Genomic DNA, 23,992 nt, shown 5'->3' on the forward strand with positions numbered 1-23,992 from the left:
GACAGGTGGCAGTCAGAGGATGTCAAACTGTTGAAGATGAAGATGGTGGGTTTTTGTAACAGTTTGTCCTTAGTTTTGCCTTGCAAAGTACTTTTGTTGTCAGGTGCATTGTCCTCAAAAAATAAGTGCATTGTCCTCTTTTTCAATAGAGGTACCTTCTTACAACTTTTACCCTGCTGGTCCAGAAGACTTGTGTAAAAAATGAGTTGTTGTTTTACCCTCTATAGTAGGGGTATTCAACCTTCTTCGCCTACTGCCCACTTTTGTATCTCTGTTAGTATTAAAATTTTCTAACCGCCATCTGGTTCCATAGTTAAGATGATTTATAACATAGTGAAGTAACTTCATTTTATAAACTTTATAAAGCAGAGTTACAACAAGTTAAAGCATATAATAATAATTACCAACCCAATACTTTGTCAAAACTTTATGAAACCATAATGAAATTTTTTAAAAAGGCCTTACTGCCTACAGCCTCCATTGATAGCTGAAATACTTACCATTGGGTGGTAGGGACCAGGTTGATTACCACTGCTCTTGGAGGCATAATGTCATCAATAAGGAGAATATCTTTTGCATCCCAGAATAAATATGGGTGTAGTCTTTCAGGCAGGTGAAATTAACTTTTACTTCTTTAATGAAAGTCAGGCTCTGGTGAAAAATTAAAACAATGAATTACTAACGTTATCCTGCTTATAATCAGTATGTGTGATCACTGGGAATGTTAGCCATCTGCTGGGTGTTACAGAAAAATCTGTCTGCAATCACCCTATTTTGATAATGGATAAAGATTGAAAGATGGAAATGAAATATCCATTGAATCTCTACCACAATTGAATGATGGATAGTGTTACAGCTGAATTATGTTGTCCTTTAATCAGGAGAAACACATAAATAAAGAAAATACAAAACACAGATGTGTTGGCATGAAGGGAAAGCTGCTGCAAACCATTCCTGAACTCGGTGTGTATCCAGATTTGGAATTTAGGTTGACATTGATTTCCCTTCTGTATCTGGAGCACCAGATCTGAAGAGTACCTACTGTTTCTAAATAGCTTTGAGACTTAAATACAAATCTGCAGACAAATATTTCCCAATTCTTCGACTTAGATTGTAATGTGCAGGCTAAATATTAAGACATTAGATTAAACTGACTTGTCTTATATTACAGGTATATGCTCCATACATGATGTAATCAAATGGGACCATGTAATAATCACTCAATCAACAGTTTACACTTTTTTCCTTTTCTTGTTCCATTTGAGCCTGTTCCTCTGGATGAAGAGAGTTTTTTAATATGCTGTTCAAATATTGGTTTACAGCTTTAAAAAATTGGACAGTTAATTCCATTAAGCCCCCCCTTCCTCCCAAAACTGCTCTACAGGAAATGTTTTGAATTGGCAATTTGTTTTAGTTGGGTGAACATCTTCTGGGCAATATAAATCATCAATAAAGCAATTATTTACAAATGAAGGTTTTTGGCATAATGTAGAAACATGTAGAATAGGTGTCTTTCTCATATATAGCTATCTCTTGCATTTGTATTTCATATCAAGGAACTTCGCACAAATGTGATTGTTGTGTTGATTTTTGTGAACCACAAGATGATCACTTCATCACCACTAGTCAATGAAAAGTATTATACATAGAGCAACTTTAGTGATTTTGTGATGACATTTTACAAAATCTCTAGAAGCTTGAGTGTTGCTGCAGTTCTTCCTGCCTCGGGAATAGGTGAATATTGTTGTATGCTGTACAGATGAGACACAAGTCTGAATTAATTTGTTGGAGCACTCTGTTATCTCATTTGACTGACACCAAGTTTAGAAATTATGAATGATGTTAGCATATGAGTATTTAAAACTTTATCATTATATTTTATTGAATATCGGTTTATTTATGTAGAGTGGCCTTAACTCCAGCCGTGGCTGCTACTCTTGTCAAGAAGGGCTTCACTGTTCAAGTAGAAGAAGGAGCGGGTTCAGAAGCAAAGTTTCGTAATGATGATTATACACAAGCAGGAGCCAAAATAGTGGATAAAACAACTGCATTTCACTCAGGTATAGAAGTAGTTACAAATCTACTTTTTTGTGTTGTTTGTTAATGGTTACTAGATACAATATATTTATTAAGATGCTGTAGATAATAGCAAGTTATATTCTTTACATGTACAAAATGTGTCTAACAAAATCTCATCTTACTTTTGGTAGAAAATTGACATCAAAGAAAGGCAGTTGGGCAACAGTGTATAGTCATATGTACAGCAGTTTAATGCTATTTTACTCTGCTGCACAGTTGATGAAATGGGTAATTTTTGTTAGAATACTCAAGTTCAAGAATTTGATTCTGGCTCTAAGTTTAGTTTTTTATTTTATTTTTATCTAATTTTGATCTGCCCAATAAAGTTGTAGAATACACTGTTTCGTAAATAATACATATCCTACAACTACAATTTTTTAACATTGAAAATAGGAATTTTTGGTCTGACATACCATAAATACTCATCAAGAGCAATAGTCAGTTACAGTTAATTACCTGTCATAGGGAGTGAATAACTACAAAACTTATCATTGTGGTGATGTTAGACATACACACCCCATTTAAAAAGAAGCAGCCAATTGAGTGAAAGCTGAAAGACACAAACATTTCATGATGATGATGATGATGATGATGATGATAAAAATAACAACAGAGTTTGGTAACTACAAGTGATGCAGGTTGCTATCCCTATGGGTGATGAATTCACTAAAGAAATCTAATGGGCAAGATACTTGGTACTAACCATTCAAACTAATGTCAGGAATTCATAACGGAAACTGGATCCAGAAGTAATTGATGAAGTACTGTGAAACAATATACTTAGAAAACATTATTTGTATGGTTGCAGGGTAACTACCCGACATAAAAGAAGTAGGGATAGAGCCAGGAGAAGAGGGTTGGTGTCAGTATTTTATTTTACATCGGGGGAAGGGGTGTAAGTGAAGAAAAGGAAAAGCTATACTGACAATAGAAGGGCAAAGATGGAGAGGTGGAGTGTGTGGATGGTTCAGATGGCTCTGAGCACTATAACATCTGAGGTCATCAGTCCCCTGGAGTGTGTGGAAGACAACAGAGTAAACATTTAAAGGCAAAATACATCATGAAAAGTATAAAAAAAGAACTCTAATTTCTGTGTTGGTATTAAATAGTTGCACATATTTTGTGTAAGACCTGCTGTAATTGTAGTAGAATGATTAAGAATCAAACACTTGAACTTGGGACATACAGGGTAGCCGCACAGTCGAAGGCGCCTTGCCATGGTTTGCGCAGCTCCCCGTCAGAGGTTCGAATCCTCCCTTGTGTGTGTGTGTGTGTGTGTAATGCAAAACTCCACCCATTGCACTAACTGGACAGCACAGCTACAGAATATTGAATTGAGACACTTGTCATGCATGTGATTATGAAGGGGGACTGATGACCTCAGATGTTAAGTCCCATAGTGCTCAGAGCCATTTGAACCATTTGATTATGATATTTTGTATTGCCGATCTTTGACGACAATTTTCTAACAAAATATGTGTGCTAAGAGATTTTGTAGTGACTTGTTTATGTTGCTTGAATACAAGTAATTGTGCTGTGATGTTAGACTGCACAATTTCTGGTTTACCATGTGTATAATGTAACAGATAAAATGAACATTATTTTCTTGGTTACTTGATGTCCTAGAAATGATGTAGTTTATGAAGGTGGGAAGACTGAATGGAGGACTTATATCATGTGGCATAGCTCACTTAAAGTAAAACCTCTTTAAGATAAAGTAAAAAATTAAGCTGATTGAAACCACATGTATAATTTAGCACAAAACTGTGAAAGACAAGACCATTGAAATTTTTTGTTAAGTTGAAATAAATTTGCTGGCTGTGATTAACTCTTGTGTCAGCTGTATTAGGTGCAGATATTCTACCTGTTGGTGAAATATGAAAATCTGTGCCAGACTGGAATGTGGCTTGGATTTTTTGCTTATTGCGAGTGGTGGTCTTACCATTAGGCTATCCATGTACACCTCCTGGACTGACCCAAACTTTTATATGTCACTCTGTCTACATCCTGATACCATATTCACCTACATTCATCACTGAATGCTCACGGCTTAATTCTGTATTCCAGCATTAGTGAAAATAAGACTATGGGGAAACAAGATCTATGAACTATCATGTAGTTTGTGCCGGTATGTAATATTTACATTGATGGTGATTACCAGCTATTTGAAATAAGATAGAAATAACTTTTCTGAAGGTAAATAACTTTGTGGTAGCTGTATTAGGTGCAGGTGTTCTACATGTTAGTCTGGGAGGCATGCACGGATAGCTTAATGGTAAGGTGACTGCTCACGATGAAATCTGACCAGGCACAGATTTTCATATGTCACCAACAGGCAGAAGATCTGCAACTGATACACCTGACACCAAGTTACTTGCATTCAACAAATTTATTTCAGTTTAATTTCAAATGGCTGTCAATAATCTTTATTGTAAATGTTACTTGCTGAGGTAGGCACTGGTCAATTATAGGTCTAGGTCTTATTCTCACTAATGCCAGAATACGTAATTAAGCACCAAGCATTCAGTGGAGGAGACTAAGGTATAGGGATGTCAAAAGTGTGAGATATGGAAGTTTGAGTCAGTATGGAGGATGTGCATGGATAGCCTAATAGTAAGGCAAATGCTTGTGATAAGCAGGAAATCCAGGTTCAAGTCTTGGTCTGCCACAGATGTTCATATGTCACCAGTAGGTAGAACACCTGCAACTAATACAACTGATGAATGCAGCAAATTTATTTTGATCTAATTTCAAATGGCTGTCAATTGTCATCAATGTAAATTTTTCATTAAGGTTTGAGTACATTTTATTTAATGAAGAAATTATCAAGTTTGATTTAATTACTTTCAAATTTTCTAATTATCATTATTATTGTCATTGTTATTATTATTATTATTATTATTATTATTACAGATTAAATAGATTATTACAACTCGAAACTCAGAAGCTTGTGTGTGTTTAATTTTCAGATTTAGTATTGAAAGTGCGCCAACCCACTCTCACGGAAGTTCCAAACTTCAGGAATGGAACAACTCTTATATCATTTATCTATCCTGGACAAAATAAAGAACTTGTGGATGCATTGGCTGCCAAGAAGATGAATGTTTTTGGTGTGTACTTCATAAGTTATTTCAGTTTGCCATAGATACTTCCACATCTCAAGACCCTCTCCATAGGATCCCATGCAATATGACTAACTTTAATGTAATTTCAGTATCACAGCATTTTATGTTTAGACAATTGTTTCATACAACAAAATATGCAGAATGTAGTTGTGGGGACTGCATACATCTACATCTACATTTATACTCCGCAAGCCACCCAACGGTGTGTGGTGGAGGGCACTTTACGTGCCACTGTCATTACCTCCCTTTCCTGTTCCAGTCGCGTATGGTTCGCGGGAAGAACGACTGCCGGAAACCCTCCGTGCGCGCTCAAATCTCTCTAATTTTACATTCGTGATCTCCTCGGGAGGTATAAGTAGGGGGGAGCAATATATTAGATACCTCATCCAGAAACGCACCCTCTCAAAACCTGGACAGCAAGCTTCACCGCGATGCAGAGCGCCTCTCTTGCAGAGTCTGCCACTTGAGTTTGCTAAACGTCTCCATAATGCTATCACGCTTACCAAATAACCCTGTGACAAAACGCGCCGCTCTTCTTTGAATCCTCTCTATCTCCTCTGTCAACCCGACCTGGTACGGATCCCACGCTGATGAGTGATACTCAAGTATAGGTCGAACGAGTGTTTTGTAAGCCACCTCCTTTGTTGATGGACTACATTTTCTAAGGACTCTCCCAATTAATCTCAACTTGGCACCTGCCTTACCAACAATTAATTTTATACGATCATTCCACTTCAAATCATTCCGTACACATACTCCCAGATATTTTACAGAAGTAACTGCTACCAGTGTTTGTTCTGCTAACATATAATCATACAATAAAGGATCTGTGAGGACTGTGAAGCAGTCAGAAAACATTTCAAATATACAGCCTCTGATGTCTACCTGAAGCAGATAAATACAGACATTCTTTGCTTCCAGCAGTCTGAGTCTGATTATTGTATTGTAAACATGTGTTTTAGCTTGTGCAGTGTTATTTGCAATGAAGTGGCTTTTGTCAACCATCTTTTGCGTATCTCTGTTAACCTCCCTACCCAGATAACTACATAGTTGTTGCACATATGGATGTTAAAAGTACGTATTGTGATTGCAGTTTTGAAGGATTGTAATTTTCAAGCATAGTGGCACATGAGAACATAGTAACCAGTAGTAAGAATTCAAATGTGTACGGTGGAATAAGTATATCCACTCTTCCTCACACCATGTTAGCATGAGCCATGTGGCTAGCACAGTAAAAGCTATAAGCTTCTGTAAAAATAAAAACTATAGCCACAATATACAGTATACAGCATACAGCATACAAGCTGTAGCTGAGTGGTCAGTGTGACAGAATGTCAATCCTAAGGGCCCGGGTTCGATTCCCGGCTGGGTCGGAGATTTTCTCCACCAAGGGACTGAGTGTTGTGTTGTCCTAATAATCATCATTTCATCCCCATTGATGCACAAGTTGCCGAATGGGCATCAGATCGAAAGACTTGCACCCTGTGAACGGTCTACCTGACAGGATGCCCTAGTCACATGAAATTTACATTTATATTTTTAGCTGATTTCTGTTACTGTGGTTGCCAAATGGCTCTTGCTTACATGGTATGTGGAAGAGCCAGTATACTTATACCATCATCCAACTATATTCCAGCATGTCATACCTTAACATTCTAGTGTGGAGCTTTACATCCCACTATGCTTGAAAGTGACAAAATGTCAAAATTTTAGTCACAAGAAATATTCTAACCAGCTGTGAGTGAAATGACTTGTCCAATAATTACATTAAGGCCATGGACCCAGTCCTCATAAAAATCTTGAAAATTTGCAGAAATTATGAGCAGCAAAGTCGGATCTGTTATGAAATACACCATGTAAATCAGGTATGCAGGTAGCACCTAATTTGTAAACAAAAAAATGCAAATTCAAATCTGATAGTCACTTCTCTCACATAGTCCCAAAATAATTTCCTTGTTTAGAAGATATGGATCTTTGACTGTATAATGATTATTCTTAGCAATTTAGGAAATATGACACATGCAGTATGTAGCTTAAAATGGGATGCATAAGGATCCCAGTAAAAAGATAAGGTCTTAGTCAGGATATGAATATTGTCCTAATTCATTGGATTGGAGAATATAAATACAGTGCTCTGACAGCATATATTTATTTGGCTGAAGAGGGCAGGTATGCCACCAATATCTGATGCCTTGTTGTCGTTTAATGTGTGGGATTTGTTTTATGTAACATTGATCACTTCAAACTAATTTTTTAAGATTCATGCACATGTTAGTAAGGTCATTCCTCAATACACTGAAAGACTACTGTCTTTGGTGGCGGATGGAAGATCAATTCAAATAGATTTGATATTTCTTTATAGTTCTGTTATTTAAGTAAAGTACCCCAAATAAGGAAGAAAGAATTTTTTGTACTCTTTGTATTGCTGTAGCTAATCTTGCATTCTGTCATAGAGAACTTGCTTGAATTAATGTCGATTGTAAGTGTGTCAGTTCATCCAGAAGTTTTGTACTAGCTTGTTCTGGAGATTGTCATTGTTGGGCACAAGATGGGACTTGTGAATCAATGTTCAAAGAATATCGTTGTAAATGACCTTGGCAACTGGGTGCCTTCACTTGTAAATCCATACTGCTATGGGAAAGTTTACAGTAAAAATAATGTCCTAAAGACCAATGTGCTCCTCCTGAACCACACACAAAAGCAGCAGACTTCCAGTTTTCTCACGTTACATGGTAAATTTAATATTCTTATGGACAGACTGCCTTCAGGAAAATTAAAGGGACCTTCGGAGAAAAGAGAACCACCTGTATGAATATCAAGAGCTTAGATTAAAAACCAGTCCTAAGTAAAGAAGGGAAAGCAAAAAAGTGGAAGTGTATATAGAGCTTCTATACAAGGGAGATATACTTGAGGGCATTATTATAGAAATGGAAGAGGTCATAGTTGAAAATGAAATGGGAGATGTGATGCAGCTGAAGGACTTGACAGAGCACTGAAAGACTTAATTCAAAACAAGGCCCTGGGAGTAGACAACATTCCATTAGAAATACTGATAGCCTTGGGAGAGCCAGCCATGACAAAACTCTACCATCTGGTGAGCAAGATGTATGAGACAGGTGAAATACCCACAGACTTCAAGAATAATATAATAATTCCAATCCCAAAGAAAGCAGGAGCTGACAGGTGTGAAAATCACCAAACTATCAATTTAATAAGTTGATGTTGCAAAGTACTAAAATGAATTCTTTACAGATGAATGGAAAAAATGGTAGAAGCTGACCTCGGGGAAGATCTGTTTGGATTACGTAAAAATGTTGGAACTCGCGAGGCAAAACTGACCCTATGACTTATCTTAGAAGATAGGTTAAGAAAAGACAAACCTATATTTCTAGTGTTTGTAGACTTAGAGAAAGCTTTTGACAATGTTGGCTGCAATACTGTCTTTCAAATTCTGAAGGTGTCAGGGGTAAAATACAGGGAGCAAAAGGCTATTTACAGTTTGTACAGAAACCAGATGACAGTTATAAGAGTTGAGGGGCACGAAAGGGAAGCAGGAAGCAGTGGTTGAGAAGGGAGTGAGACAGGGTTGTAGCCTATCCCTGATGTTATTCAATCTGTATATTGAGCAAGCAGTAAAGGAAACAAAAGAAAAATTTGGAGTAGAAATTAAAATCCATGGAGAAGAAATAAAAACTTTGAGGTTTGCCAACGACCTTGTAATTCTGTCAGAGACAGCAAAGGACCTGGAAGAGCAGCTGAACAGAATGGACATTGTCTTGAAAAGAGGATGTAAGATGAACATCAACAAAAGCAAAAAGAGGGTAATGGAATGTAGTGGAATTAAATCAGGTGATGGTGAAGTGATCAGATTAGGAAATGAGACACTTAAAGTAGTAGATGAGTTTTGCTTTTTGGGAAGCTAAGTAATTGATGACTCTCAAAGTAGGGAGGGTATAAAATGTAGACTGGCTATGCCAAGGAAAACGTTTCTGAAGAAAAGAAATTTGCTATAATTGAGTATAGATTTAAGTGTCAGGAAGTCTTTCCTGAAAGTATTTGTATTGAGTGAAGCCATGTGTGGAAGTAAAACGTGGACGATAACTAGTTTAGAGAAGAAGACAACAGAAGCTTTCAAAGTGTGGTGCTACAGAAGAATGATGAAGATTAGTTGGGTAGATCATGTAAGTAATGAGGGGATACTGAAGAGAACTGGGGAGAAGAGGATTCGTGGTACAAATTGACTAGAAGAAGGGATCTGTTGGTAGGACATGTTGCGAGGCATCAAGGGTCACCAACTTAGTACTGGATTGAGGTGTGGAGGGTAAAAATCGTAGAGGGAGACCAAGAGATGAATACACTAAGCAGATTCAGAAGGATGTAGGTTGCAGTAGTTATTCGGAGATGAGGCGGCTTGCATAGGACGGATTAGTATGGAGAGTTGCAACAGACAAGTCTCAGGACTGAAGACCATAGAAACAACAACAACATGGATAGGCATCAGATTCACAAAGAATTTCATCATTCTTTCCTCACCATGGAACCACACTGAGACTGTGTTATTAATATATTTCCAAGCCACCAGTGATTATAAAACTGTAGAATTCATTTCCTGTCAAAATTATAATGAGTTTATTGTTTATGTATGTTCTACATATACATATACCTGTCTTAGAAGTGTGAAACTGGAATTTGGTTGCAATAATTACAGGTCCGTAGATTGATTGTTCAGTATAACCTCCATTGTTATTTATACATTTCTCCTACCTCTCCGACAGGCTATGAACACCATGCCAAAACACAGTTCTTCTTTTGAAGCGAACCAGTCGGCGAGCCATTTTCATATATTTTCATAAGCTTGAAGCATTGTTCAGTGAGTGTGTGTCAGATGACAATCGGATGGAGCCAAGTCTGGAGAATAGGCTGCACCCCTAGTATTTCCCAGCTGATTGCCTTGATTGTGTCCCTGACATGTTTTGCTATGTGTGATGGGGCGTTATCATGGAGAAATATGACTTTGTGTTGCCTTTTCTATATTCCGGTCATTTTTCACATAATGATCAATTTAAATTGATCATTTGCTGATGCTAATGATCAGTGTTAATGGTTTTACCAGGTTTTCGCAACTCATAATAGATGACACCCTTCCGATCCCACTAAACACAGAGCATTGTCTTCTTTTGAAAGTGATTTGGTCATGCAGTGGATGTTGATGATTTTCCTGGATTCAACCATGATTTATGACACTTAGGATTCTCAAAATATGTCAATCTTTGATCACCTATCACTATTCAATGGAGAAACGACTTTCTTTTGTACCTGGCGAGCAGCATTTCACAAGTGGTCTTTAGATTTGCTTGCTGTCCTTCATTCAGTTCGTGCAGAAACCATTTTCCCACTTTCTGCACCTTTCCCATAGCTTTCAACCAAAGAGAAACAGCTTTCTGCATTACATTCAATAGTAGTGTGAGTTCCTGCTGAATTTGAGTATCATCTTCATCCAATAAGGCTTGCAATTCATTGTCTTCGAACTTTTTCAGTGCTTTCCTGTGCTCATTGTTCCTCACATCAAAATTACGACTTTTGAATTTCTTGACCCACTCAAAACACTGTGGTTTCCTGAGAGTATGTTTGATGAAAGCTTCAACAGGCATTTGATGCAACTCTGCAGCAGTTTTCTTCAAATGATATCAGAAAACCAATGCTGTCTGCAAATCATAGTTCATAGGCCCAAAACTCGATATGTTAATGGGTTTGACACAGGCATTGATGTATGGAATGTGGGTTACTGTGTGTTGACATTCGATGTCAGCCATTACAGGAAGTAGATGGCACTGCAGATGTGGTCTCATGGGTCCTACACTGACAGCTAGCACCATATATAGGGAAATTCCGGTTTCATACTTCTACACCTGGTATATATGTACTCCACAAGGCACTGTGTATTGCACGGTGGAGGGTACCTTGTCCCACTGCTAGTCACTTCCTTTCATGTTCCACTCGCAAACAAAGTGAAGGAAAAGTGACTATCTATATGCCTCTGTAAATGCCATAAGTTCTCTTATGTTCCTGTCCCTTATGCAAGATGTATGTTGGTGGCAGTAGAATAGTGCTACAGTCAGCTTCAGATGCTGGTCCTCTAAATATTCTCAACAGTATTCCATGAAAAGAACATTGTCATCCCTCCAGGCATTCCAATTTGAGTTTACAAAATGTCTCTGTAACACCTACATGCTGTCCAAATACACCAATACGAAATCTAGCAGCCTGCCTCAGAATTGCTTCAGTGTCTTTCTTTAGTCTGACCTGCTGGAGATTACAAACACTCAAGCAATGCTCAAGAATGGGTCACCCTAGTGTTCTATATACAGCCTTCAGATGATACCCTTGTCTCTGATGAACACTCACAATTGAGGACAACGTACTGGAGTCTATCACTTAAGAAGTCTCCAGACCACTGTCATATCTGGGAACCTATTACATATGCTTTTACCTTCATTAACAGTCTGCAGTGGAGCACTGTCAAGTGCTTTCCAGAAATACGCAATTTGCCTGTTGCCTTTCACCCATGGTTGGCAGGATATCATGTGAGTTGCATGTGAGTCATGCTTTATGAATCCATGCTGATTTGTGGACACAAGCTTTTTCATTTTTTGCTTTTCTTTGTAAATTGGAGTGGTGTCCCATGTTTATTATAAAATTATTTTCTTTGTAATGCAATTCACATGGTTTCTTCAGCAAACTGGGTGAATATTTTGAATCTTGAGTTGTTAATACTCTAATGTTTTGCAGTGACAGGTATTCCAGGATGAAAACAATAAAAAAGAGAGAGAGAGAAAGAGAGGTGATCCCTTACTTACAGTTAATTGATGTATGATGAATCTTTATGCAGTTACATGCATGTATGTGTGTCAGATAATTCATCTGTAGTGAGTGGTTAACTTTCTTCAGTTTCAGTGTTTAGTAATAAAATTGTTATTAATTATCCTCAGTAGTAACTAACTATGGCACATAGAACTAGTTTGAAAAATGAATATCAGTTAGTACACAAAATGTGCCACACTGCTCGAAAACAATTACACAATTTTTCGTTCACTGACTTGCCTCCTACTTTCACCTCTGTTTTCCTTAAATTAAAATATTAATGACTTCTCTAATTCACCCATTTTTCTTCATCAATTCTTCAAATCCTTATCATTCAATTTTACTTGTAGTAGCTTCATTTTAAGCAATCAACTGGATCTCTGAAAAGCTGCACATTTACTGTTTTCTTTATTTGTACGTTGTGCTTGTATCTTGATTGACTATTCATTTTTTTATGCTCAGCTTTTACCTTTCTCACTTTCACATTTATTTGTGCTACCTCACTTTTCTTCTTGGGTGAAAAATGTTAATAAACTCTACATATTGCATGAGACGTAATTGCTGCCTGAATATACCTTCAGGAGGCAAAATCTGTAGTACCGCCAACAGACAAACATAAAAATCTTCTCTACAGGTGAGTCACTCACATCCTGAGGTATGAATGACCTGCTCTTACTTTTAATGTTTCACAACCTATCCCCCTCTCCTTGCTGAGGAATGAACTAATGATTCTGAAAGCTAGAAGAGTGGCACTTTTACTCTTGTATGTATTTATCGGCAGTACTACACATCTCATATAGTGAGGGTAATTGATAGCCATTACATCTCATTTTTTATAAGTTTCCTCAATTGAATTTTCATTTGATACCATCTATATTTAGAATATATTTCATGTGTTTCCATTATTAATGTAGCCAGCTGTGATTTCTTGTTCCTTTGTTATATATATGGAAACAGTTGTGACACCGTTGATGACACACTATTTACGTTTTCCTATTGCTGTTTCAGGAATGGATTGTGTTCCTCGGATATCGAGAGCTCAAGTGTTTGATGCTCTTAGCTCTATGGCAAATGTCGCAGGTTACAGAGCTGTAATTGAAGCTGCAAATAATTTTGGACGATTTTTCACTGGTACTTTTGCGTTATTATTACACTTTCAAGTTTTGGATTTTCTTGTGTGTCCTGTGTTTCTTTATAATTTTGTTTCTTTACAACTTTTATTGTGTGCAACTACTATTTACAACTATGGAAATACTGTCAGAGCAGAAGTAAAACACAAAATTTGAAAATAAAACTTTGGCTAGTAAACAAGTGAAGAACAGGTATGGGCAGTCATGAGAAAGAAAAATTCATGTGGCATTGTCAGTATACTGATTGAGCCATTTGCATATTAGATACCATACTAAAACTGCAGGGTAGTATCTAAGGCTCCATTCATAACAACTATTTTGAAAGTTAAGAACTCATGGTCTGAAAGTGGCACACACAATAAGGAAAAATATTAGAAAACACAAATGGGAAAACTCATTTTTATGTGTATTGTGGAGTTATAAACAATTAATAAAATGATAGTGTACCATTCCCCTTAATGATTGATGAATTGCAAATAAGCTCATATGAGGTAATGATTTTATTCAGACTTGAGGGGAATTAATTTCAAGCAAAAAACTGAAAGACGTTGATGGTGCAGTAAGTAAAAGAAAGAAAAAAGGAAATATTGAAATAAATTTACACATGGGTCTATTCATTTGTTGCAAAATTAGAATATTTTTAAATTAAAGCAGAATACAACTGGATAATGAAATAATTAACTGGCCATGTTAATGAAATTTAAGAAGAAATTGTCATTTAATATGTATCAGTTCTGGAAGGTTCTCAAAATTCCCTATGTTTGTATATTCTGTAATATTCAGTGTTTGTATAAACAGCTGCCCCCTCCATCCAGGTGTTCAGTTCGGTTTTATTTTAGCTGTACATTCGTGTTTGTAATAAACATGATTTTATTGCTAAATGTTGTTCTACCCTGCTTCCAAATATGGACTTTATTTTGATTATAGTGTGACAGTATGTGTTTTTAAATTATTATTATTATTATTATTATTAATTTGAGGAAATTAAATTATTGTGATTGTATTGTTTCAATAACACATGAATTTTCTTTTCATTATTTAAGGTCAGATAACAGCAGCAGGTAAGGTACCACCTGCCAAGATCCTCGTTATAGGAGGTGGTGTAGCAGGCTTGGCAGCCATTGGACAGGCAAAGAACATGGGTGCAATAGTTCGTGCCTTTGACACAAGATCAGCTGTTAAGGAACAAGTGGAGTCTATGGGAGCTGAATTTCTGGAAATTTCCATTAAGGTGGAGTTATACATTTAAATTCTAACTCTCTTCAGTTTCCATTCAGTTACTGATATATTTTGATATGGAACAAAATAGTCATTTAGTTTTATGACTGTTTTTAAAAAAACTGGACTTCATTTACTAATGCAACATCTCATTTGGTATTTTTTCCTCATTTTCCATGCAGGAAGAAGGCGAAGGTGCTGGTGGCTACAGCAAGGAAATGTCAAAAGAATTTATTGAGGCAGAACATGCATTGTTTGCCAGACAGGCACGAGAAGTAGATGTTATCATAACCACAGCACTGATTCCAGGGAAGAAAGCACCTTTGCTAATTCTTAAGGTTAGTAAAAAATTTGTAAAATTGTACTCTGATAATTTTTTGGAACAAAATATCTGAATGTTTATTTATAGTGGGAAAGTTGTGTTAAAATGTATATAATTTTAGGAGTAAAGAATACCACACAACGAATAGTGGCAGAGTTTAGTCATTGACAGGTGCACCCCTCCCCCCCCCCCCCCCCCCCCCCCACTCTCACACACACTCTCTGTGAGAGAGAGAGAGAGAGAGAGAGAGAGAGAGAGAGAGAGAGAGAGAGAGAGAGAGAGAATATATGAGAGTATTGAACTCAACTCAGTTTATAAAGAGAGATGGGAAGCTAATAATCATTGGGGGGGGGGGGGGGGGGGGGGGGGAATGCTGTGGTAGAAAGCGACATAGAACACAGAGATAAAGGAAAATATCAGCTCATTAATAAGAATGAGAAAGGAGAAATCACCTTGAGTTCTGAAATATTTCAGCTGGTAACATCAGATGTACAGTTTGAGAGTCACAAGATGAGGAATACTTGGAAAAGGCTTATAGATGGAAAGATATCAGATGGATTACATCATGGTAAAACGGAGATTCCAAAATTAAATAATGGACTGTAAGGCATACCAGGAACACTCAGATCATGATTGAGGTACGACGAAGTGTAGGCTGAAGTTTAAGGGAATGGTCAGGAAGAATCAGTACGTAAAGAAATGGGATATTAAAACTTTGAGGAATGATGATGGGTGTCTGAAGTTATGTTAACCTGTAGTTATTATGCTAATGAATATTATGATGAGCAGTTCTGTTGAATAGCTAAAATGGCAATCACAGAAGTTGGACCAACATCTACAATATTATGAAAAGGATAGTTGCTACTCATCATATAGTGGAGAGACAGTGAGTGATGGAGAGGGGGGGGGGGGGGATAGCAGGAAAGGAGAGGAGTAAAAAATGCTTGGGTGGAATAGAGGGCTGTGTGTAGTGCTGGAATGGGAACAGGGAAGGGGCTGATGGGTGATGACAATGACTAACAAACCTTCGTTAGTCATTGCCATCACAGTCCTTTCTACCGTCTCCCTCTTCTGCTTTTCTGTCTCCCAATCCCTATCCACACTACCATGTCGTTGCCCACTAAACACAACTCTCTCCACCAGAGCTAGTTTGCCAATGCCACGTTCCTAACTTTTGCACTTGCTACCTCTACCTCCCAGTGATCCTTCCCTCCAACCCTTCTTCAACCTCTGCTTTTCACTCTGTCCTCATCGTCTGTGTTCTATAGCTGGTACTGTACTTATCAGTGTACTAACTTTGACCTCCTACTCTCTGATGCCTCCCTCTCCATATTCCTTTCTTCACATCCTCACACTGAGTGAAATAGCACAGTGGTTAGCACACTGAACTCGCATCTGGCTGTCCAGATTTAGGTTTTCCGTAATTGCCCTAAATCCCTCCAAGCAAATGGCAGGATGGTTCCTTTGGAGGGGCATGGCCAATTTCCTTCCCCATACTTCACACAATATGAGCTTGTGCTGCTCCTTCTCTAATGACCTTTACATCAAGGGGAAGTTAAACCCAATCTTCCTTCCTTACTTGCCCTCACAACAAATGGATTCCTCTACATCTACATTTGTCTTCCCAAGAAACTTTATGGTGGATGGGAGAGGGTACTTCTGGTACTAATAGCTTCACCCCCTCCCCCATCCTGCCCCTCCCCAAATCAGTGTGGTAATTTGAGAAATAAGGTGGAAGGAGGTAATATTTTGCCTCTCTCTTCCTGGAATGTTCATGTTAGAACTTCAAGTTTAACACGTATATTTCGGAACGACACAACAACACATATAAGTTACAGAGTAAGTTGACAAGTAAGACATGTGTACACATTAGCATTCGAATGAGCGCTGAGTCTCAGTCTAGCTGCCGCTGCTCAGCTGGCCACTTAGGTGGCGCAGCTGCTGCATGGCTGGCAGACAGCGCCGCACGTAGAGGACGCGCGTAGTTGCGCGGCAGCACTTCGAATGATCGGCGAGTCACAACACTTTCCCCCCCCTTTGAAATTGTTGCACTGGTCTTGATGGAGGTGTCCTGGAGATGGCTAATGTCCATAGGCATTGTTGGACTCACCGTAAAGTCTCGAGGAGGAGGCTTCCCGTACGGACGGAAGTGTCCCCGATGATAACGGGTCGAGATGACAGGAGATGTAGGGGTCGAATCTGCTGGGGCCCCATGCACCAATCTGCCCGTTGCGGCAAGTCCAGTTGATATGACAGGAGACATGGGTGATGTGTCGGCATCCGTTGGAGGAGGAGGCGAGTAGATTTGCTCTGACAGAGGATGGTCCTCTGGTTCCTGCATGGGCACGTCTCCTGGTGGCGTCCGTTCTGGTGCTGGCATTGCGATGACGGTGAGAGGGCTGCGTTGTGTGTATTGAGAGATGCCAAGATCCCGAGTGTCAGGTAGAGCCAAAGGTGGTGTGGCGGCATTTGGAACAGGCGTTGCTGGCACCCGAGGCCGAAGCTGGTCCGAATGACGCACTGCAACAGCCGTGTCCGTCTGGATTTCATACAGGCATCTGCCACGGTGTCTTAAGATGCGGCCCGGGCTCCATTTTGGCCACCTGCCATATCCCCGTACCCAGACGAGGTCGTCGGCGGTGAACCGGCCAAGTGAAGGCACCCGCAGCCACGAGGTGGGAGGCCACAGAAGATGAAGTAACGTGCGGGGCTGTTCGCCATGTAAGAGCTCAGCCGGGCTGTGGTCGCCCATGGGGGTGAAACGGTAAGATGCCAGAAACTGGAGAAGCGCATCATCAGCAGCAGAAGAAGTCAGAAGTTTCCGCATCTGAGCCTTAAATGTGCGGACCAATCGTTCAGCCTCACCGTTGGATTGTGGATGGAATGGCGGGGCCGTGACATGCGTAACGCCGTGACAAGCACAAAAATCCGCAAATTCGGAAGAGGCAAATTGCAGACAATTATCAGTAATGAGTAGAGGGGAGGCCTTCCAAAGAAAAAATGCGGGTGAGAGCACTGGTGGTTGCCGCGGTGGTAGGTGACGTGCAACGGACAATGAAAGGAAAGTTAGAGTAGGCGTCAATTACGAAGAGCCAATAAGTACCTAAAAAGGGTCCCGCAAAGTCAGCATGAATGTGCTCCCAGGGCTTTTCAGGCGAAGGCCACGGTGACAAAGATGACTTTGGGGCAGCGGCCTGTGACGCACAAGGGCCGCAGGCAGTGACTATGTGTGCTATTTCAGAGTCGATGCCAGGCCAGTACGCATGACGCCGCGCCAGAGATTTTGTGTGAGACATACCCCAGTGCCCTTGGTGAAGGAGGCGCAAGACCGAAGCATGCAAAGATGCAGGTACCACAACACGCGGCAAAGCATTGTCAGTGGAGAGGAGGGTTATACCATCCCTAGCCATGAGGCGGTAGCGCAAAATGTAGTAGTTCCGCAACAGATCAGAAGTCTTAGCAGATGGGCGATCTGGCCAACCCTTCTGAATACAGCGTAAAACCCGGGAGAGGGTAGGAGCAGAACCCGTAGCAGCCGCCAGCCTGTCCCCAGTGATGGGGAACCCGTCCACAACCCGCTGCTCGGCAACATCCAGGTGGAAACACAAAAGTTCGTCCCTATCAAATGCCTGATCAGGACCCATGGGAAGGCGAGACAGAGCATCAGCATTCGCATGTTGAGCCATTGGCTGGAAATGAATCTCATAATTGAAACGGGACAAGTAAAGAGCCCAACGCTGGAGGCGGTGTGCAGCCTTGTCGGGAAGTGACGTTGGTGGATGAAACAAGGAAACAAGTGGTTTGTGATCCATAACAAGATGAAATTTTGAGCCATAGAGAAAAACACCAAACTTATGAAGAGCATAAATGATGGCCAAAGCTTCTTTCTCAATTTGAGAATACTTTTGTTGGGCGTCCGTGAGCGTTTTGGAGGCATAAGCAATGGGTTGTTCTGAATCGTCAGAAAAATGGTGCATAAGGACTGCACCGACCCCGTATTGAGAGGCGTCTGTGGCAAGAACAAGATGTTGGCCAGGTCGATAAGTAGCCAGGCACGGGGCCTGTTTCAGCATAGTCTTCAACTTCTGGAAAGCCGCTTCACATGACGTGGACCAGTGAAAAGGCACGTTTTTATGCAACAGGCGATGCAATGGCTGAGCCACCGAAGCCGCAGACGGTAAAAACTTGTGATAGTATGCTATTTTCCCCAAGAAGGCCTGCAGTTCCTTAACAGATGTAGGGCAAGGAAGGGCATTGATCGCAGCGACAGTTTGTTGAATCGGACGAATACCATCCCGAGAGAGTTGAAACCCCAAGTATGTGATAGATGCCTGAAAAGAATTGTGATTTCTGAAGATTACACTTAAGACCGGCAGTCTGTAAGACATGAAAAAGTGTGCAGAGATTTTAAGATGTTCTTCAGTGGTGGAGCCAGTGACAACAATGTCACCCATGTAATTGATACACCCAGGGACAGGGAGCAATAATTGTTCCAAGAATCACTGAAAGAGAGCAGGGGCACTAGCAACCCCGAATGGCAAGCGTTGGTATTGATAGAGGCCGAAAGGCGTGTTAAGGACCAAAAACTGCCGGGAAGCAGCGTCGAGAGGAAATTGATTATAAGCTTCTGACAGGTCAATTTTAGAAAAATACTGGCCTCCAGCAAGTTTAGTGAACAGTTCTTCAGGACGGGGCATAGGGTAAGTGTCGATGAGGCATTGAGCATTTACAGTGGCTTTGAAATCGCCACAGAGACGAATATCACCATTTGGCTCAGCAACGACGACGACAAGAGAGGACAACTCACTGGAAGTGACAGGAAGCAAGATCCCTGAAGTAGTGAGACGATCCAACTCCCGTTTTACCCGATCACAAAGGGCCACAGGAATGGGCCGAGCCCGAAAAAACTTAGGCCGAGCAGTGGGTTTGAGCATGATATGAGCGTCAAGTTGTTTGCACGGCCTAACCCAGGAGAAAAAAAGGAACGAAAATGTCATCGACAAGGAATCCAGTTGAGCATAAGGAATAGCATCAGAGACAATATTGGCAGAGTCATCTATGGAGAACCCAAAAACGCAAAAGGCATCGAAACCAAATGATTTTCTGCGTTGCTCTGGTCAACCACAAATAGGGGAACAGTGTGAACGACGGATTTGTAAGATACCTCAGCATTAAACTGTCCCAAGAGAGAAATCTTCTGTTTATTGTACGTCCGTAATTGCCGAATGACAGGTGACAGGAGTGGAGAACTCAACTGAAGATACGTCTGAGAATTAATTATAGTGGCAGCAGAACCGGTATCCACTTGCATGTGAACATCTCGACCAAGGATTTGGACAGTGAGGAATAACTTCCCTGAAAGGGAAGAAGTGCAATTGATAGACAACACAGAATCAGAATCAGCGTCATATTCATGAACATCATGTATGCGGTCGGATTTGCAAACGGAAGACACATCACCTTTCTTTATCCAATTGTGACACACAGCCCAACGTTGGGGACAATCCTCGCGTGAATTTTTCGTAAAACACCGCGGACATGAAGGAAGTTGCTGGGGGTTTTGCTGCAGTTTCTGAGCGGGTTGTTTACGGCTAGGCCGTGGCTGTGCGTGGGAGCGCACTGCGGCCACGTCGGCCGGCGGGGATGCGCTGCACGCGTCGTCAACAGCGCACAGAGGTTGTATTTCCCCGATGTCACCCCACGCCTCTATTTGCGCCTCAGTTGGGCGAGAAATTTCAAAAGACTGCGCAATCGAGAGAACTTAATCTAGAGTCGGATTCGCCAACTGAAGGGCACGTTGCCGAACTTCTTTGTCGGACGCCGACCGAATAATAGCATCCCGTACCATGGAATCGGCATAGAATTCTTTGTGAACGTCAGTAACAAATTGACACTTTCGACTGAGGCCGTGAAGTTGAGCAGCCCAAGCGCGATAGGATTGATGTGGCTGTTTTTGACAACGATAAAAGGCAACACGAGAGGCTACCACATGCGTTTGCTTTTGAAAATAGACAGACAGAAGTGAGCACATTTCAGCAAAGGACAAAGACGCAGGATCCTTCAAAGGAGCCAATTGCGACAACAACCGATACATTTGAGGTGAAATCCAGGAAAGGAACAGAGACTTACATGGTTGTTCATCCGTGACATGAAATGCCAAGAAGTGCTGTCGAAGACGTTTTTCATAATGAGACCAGTCTCCTGCCGTCTCATCATAAGGAGGAAAAGGAGGTATAGCCAAAGACGAGAAATGCCCCGCATTTGATGCCGCGACGAAATCGCGAATCGTCGCTGTTAGAAGCGTTTGCTGTTCAAGGAGATTTTGCAATAGTTGCTTGACAGTAGCCATGGAACCCTGTGAGTCAACGGTGAAAAGGAAAAATCCACTACCTCGTCGCCAATTGTTAGAACTTCAAGTTTAACACATATATTTCGGAACGACACAACAACACATATAAGTCACAGAGTAAGTTGACAAGTAAGACATGTGTACACGTTAGCGTTCGAATGAGCACTGAGTCCCAGTCTAGCAGCCGCTGCTCGGCTGGCCGCTCAGGTGCCGCAGCTGCTGCATGACTGGCAGACAGCGCCGCACGTAGAGGACACGCGTAATTGCGCGGCAGCACTTTGAATGATCGGCGAGTCACAACAGTTCACTCATAGAATTTTAACAGCAAATCTCTTTGTGCGGCACAGCTTCTCTCTTATAGCATCTGTCACTGGAGGCAGTGGAGCCTGTCCATAACACTCTCACAGAGACTAAAACAGCCAAGTGATTAAAAACTTCTTTGTTGGCTTCCCCCCCCCCCCCCCCCCCCTCTCTCTCTCTCTCTCTCTCTCTCTCTCTCTCTCTCTCTCTCTCTCTCTGTCTGTCTTTCTGTCTTTTCCCTCTCTTTTCTATTAATCCAACTTGGTAAGGATCGAAGGCTGATGAACTCGAGAGCTGATGAAACAACTGTTTTTTAAGCCACTTCTTTTGTGCAAATATGGTTCTTGAGTGAGACATGAGATGTCGTTGAGTTGGTAAGGGGGGAGGAGGAGGAGAAGGAGTGTGTCTTGCTGCTGATGGCTGAGAGAATGTAATGGAAAAATTCTGATTCTGGGAGGGGTCCATTAAGATCCATGTAAACATGCTAGACTTAACCTTGGATATCAAATAGTAACTGTGTTTTGGCTGTGGATACCAACCTATTTTAGAGCATTGGCAAGCTGTACAAGCTTGAGCCCAATATTTATAATCATGTGTGATGTTGGGCCACACGAAACAGTTTGTGGCTAATCTAGCTGCTGCATGGACACCCAGATGTGATGGTCCATGCAGTCTGTCAAAAGTAGCCTGCCACATAATGACTGGGGTGAGGGGTCTAAGGTGTTTTTGTGACATGTCATTTAAAACTTATGCTGATGAACCAGGAACAGTGCAATGGTTGATCTGCAAGTCAGCCGTAGTGTCAAGTAGGAGGTCAAATAAATGTGTCTTGTAGTTGTACCATGCCCAGTGCATCTTAATCAGTATCTACTGAGAGTGAACTGATCCAGGAGAGAAGCCTGTGACAATGTTGTCTGCACAGTGAAGATATCAGATATCAGTCATTAAGTGTGCAATATAATCATGATAAGAAATACCGTGGATAGTATAATTTTCTTGATGTGTAGCAGATGGAGTCCATCAATGGTTGGTGATTGGTGTAGATGGTAAATGGTCTGCCTTCAATATCATCTTCAAAATGGTGCACTGCTTGATGCATCATGAACAATTCCTTATTGTATACTGACCACTCATGCTGAGAATCAGTCAGGTTCTTGGAGAAAAAATGTAGCTGTTGCTGTACTCCTGCTGTTGTCTGCTGAAGCACTAGATCAGTAGCAGAATTGCTCACATCACAGTGATCAACAGAGAGGCAGTAGGTAGTGGGTGTGGCAATGTCATAGCCTGGTCAAATGCTCATTGCATCTGCAGGGCCCACACAAGGTCTAATTTGCCAGAAGTGTGTTTGCCTGCCTGAACATTCATTGGAGTCTGAATGGCAGCTATGTAAGGTGAGAGCCTATGATAAAAGTTTACCATTCTGAGAATCTTGGTGTAGTTCATGGCCTTGGCACCTGCAAACTGAGTTCTGTGCTTTGTGTAATAGGCTGTATGCTGTTACTGCTAACAGCATGACCAAGAGAGGTAACTTCATGTTTCTGCAGCTGACATTTGTTATCACTGAGTACAGTGCCAAAATGTTGAAATGTTTTGAAAATGAGTGAGAGATGCTCTTCATGTTCATGTGGGGAAATGGAAAGACTGAGATATTGTTGACGTATGTGACGTGTGTAGTGGAAGGTGAACTTGAAAAGAATCTTGTCTGTGACTATTTGCCAAGTCTCTGCTGCATCTAAAGAAATTAATAAAGTGTAAATGGAACGATATTCACTGTCTTGGGTATGTCCTTGTACATAGGAATTTGCAAATAAGACTTTCCACAATCTAACACTCTGAACACAGAGGCACCTGCTGAGGTATGGGTGAAGACAGAATTGAATAGCTGCCCAGAATCATTCAGTTCCTGCCTTAATTGCTAGGGAATGGATACTAACTTCGGAGCTACTAATAACCTTTTTGTACAACCAGAATTTCTTTGGATTTTGTGAAAGATCATTTGACAATATTCTGCATTGGTAGGTCACTGAAGTCTTCATGCATTGCTCTCTTGACAGCTAAACATGTTTCCTCAGCATCTCTCTATCTATAGTCCTATGCTTTGTATTAGGTTTATTATGCAATAGTCTCTCTTTCTTCAGAAGTTTCTTTATAGTGAGTGTATACCAAGGAGGGTCCTTCACACTACGAACTGTTCTATTGGGTATGTATCTATCCAGTGTGTGGTAAATTGTGTTTTTAAACCCGAGCCATAGTTCCTCTACATGCTCCTGCCCTGTGCTGAAATTTGCAAGTTCCTTGTTGAGATATGACACTTTGGTAATCATTGTTGCCACAACTGCATCATGATCACAATGTGGACATCATCAAAGATGTCAGGTCTATTTCTTGACAGTAGATCCAATATATTTATGTAATGGGTGGGGTTTCGAACTATCTGTTCTAGGAGGTTTTCAGAGATGGCATTTATTAATGTTCCACAGGATGTCTTATCACACCAACCACTAGCAAAACTGTAATTGTAGGATTAAAGTCTGCATCGATGATTACATTATGATTCGGGAACTTACACACAAGCGAACTGAGGTTTTCTCTGAAGTTTTAAGTGAAA

At 40.6% G+C, this 23,992-nt stretch overlaps 1 protein-coding gene across 2 annotated transcripts in view; it reads left to right on the forward strand.

Annotated features, from left to right (window-relative positions):
- LOC126163119 (NAD(P) transhydrogenase, mitochondrial-like) overlaps positions 1 to 23,992 on the forward strand; it is a 280,298-nt gene that overhangs the window by 180,545 nt on the left and 75,761 nt on the right. For both annotated transcript variants that reach the window (XM_049920042.1, XM_049920043.1), the window contains exons 3-7: positions 1,906 to 2,060; positions 5,049 to 5,189; positions 13,074 to 13,196; positions 14,239 to 14,426; positions 14,596 to 14,751. In XM_049920042.1, coding sequence (XP_049775999.1) covers positions 1,906 to 2,060; positions 5,049 to 5,189; positions 13,074 to 13,196; positions 14,239 to 14,426; positions 14,596 to 14,751 — 763 coding nt within the window. The remainder of the gene's footprint in view (positions 1 to 1,905; positions 2,061 to 5,048; positions 5,190 to 13,073; positions 13,197 to 14,238; positions 14,427 to 14,595; positions 14,752 to 23,992) is intronic.

This window comes from Schistocerca cancellata, chromosome 2 (assembly GCF_023864275.1).
Source record: "Schistocerca cancellata isolate TAMUIC-IGC-003103 chromosome 2, iqSchCanc2.1, whole genome shotgun sequence".
Lineage (NCBI taxonomy): Eukaryota > Metazoa > Arthropoda > Insecta > Orthoptera > Acrididae > Schistocerca > Schistocerca cancellata.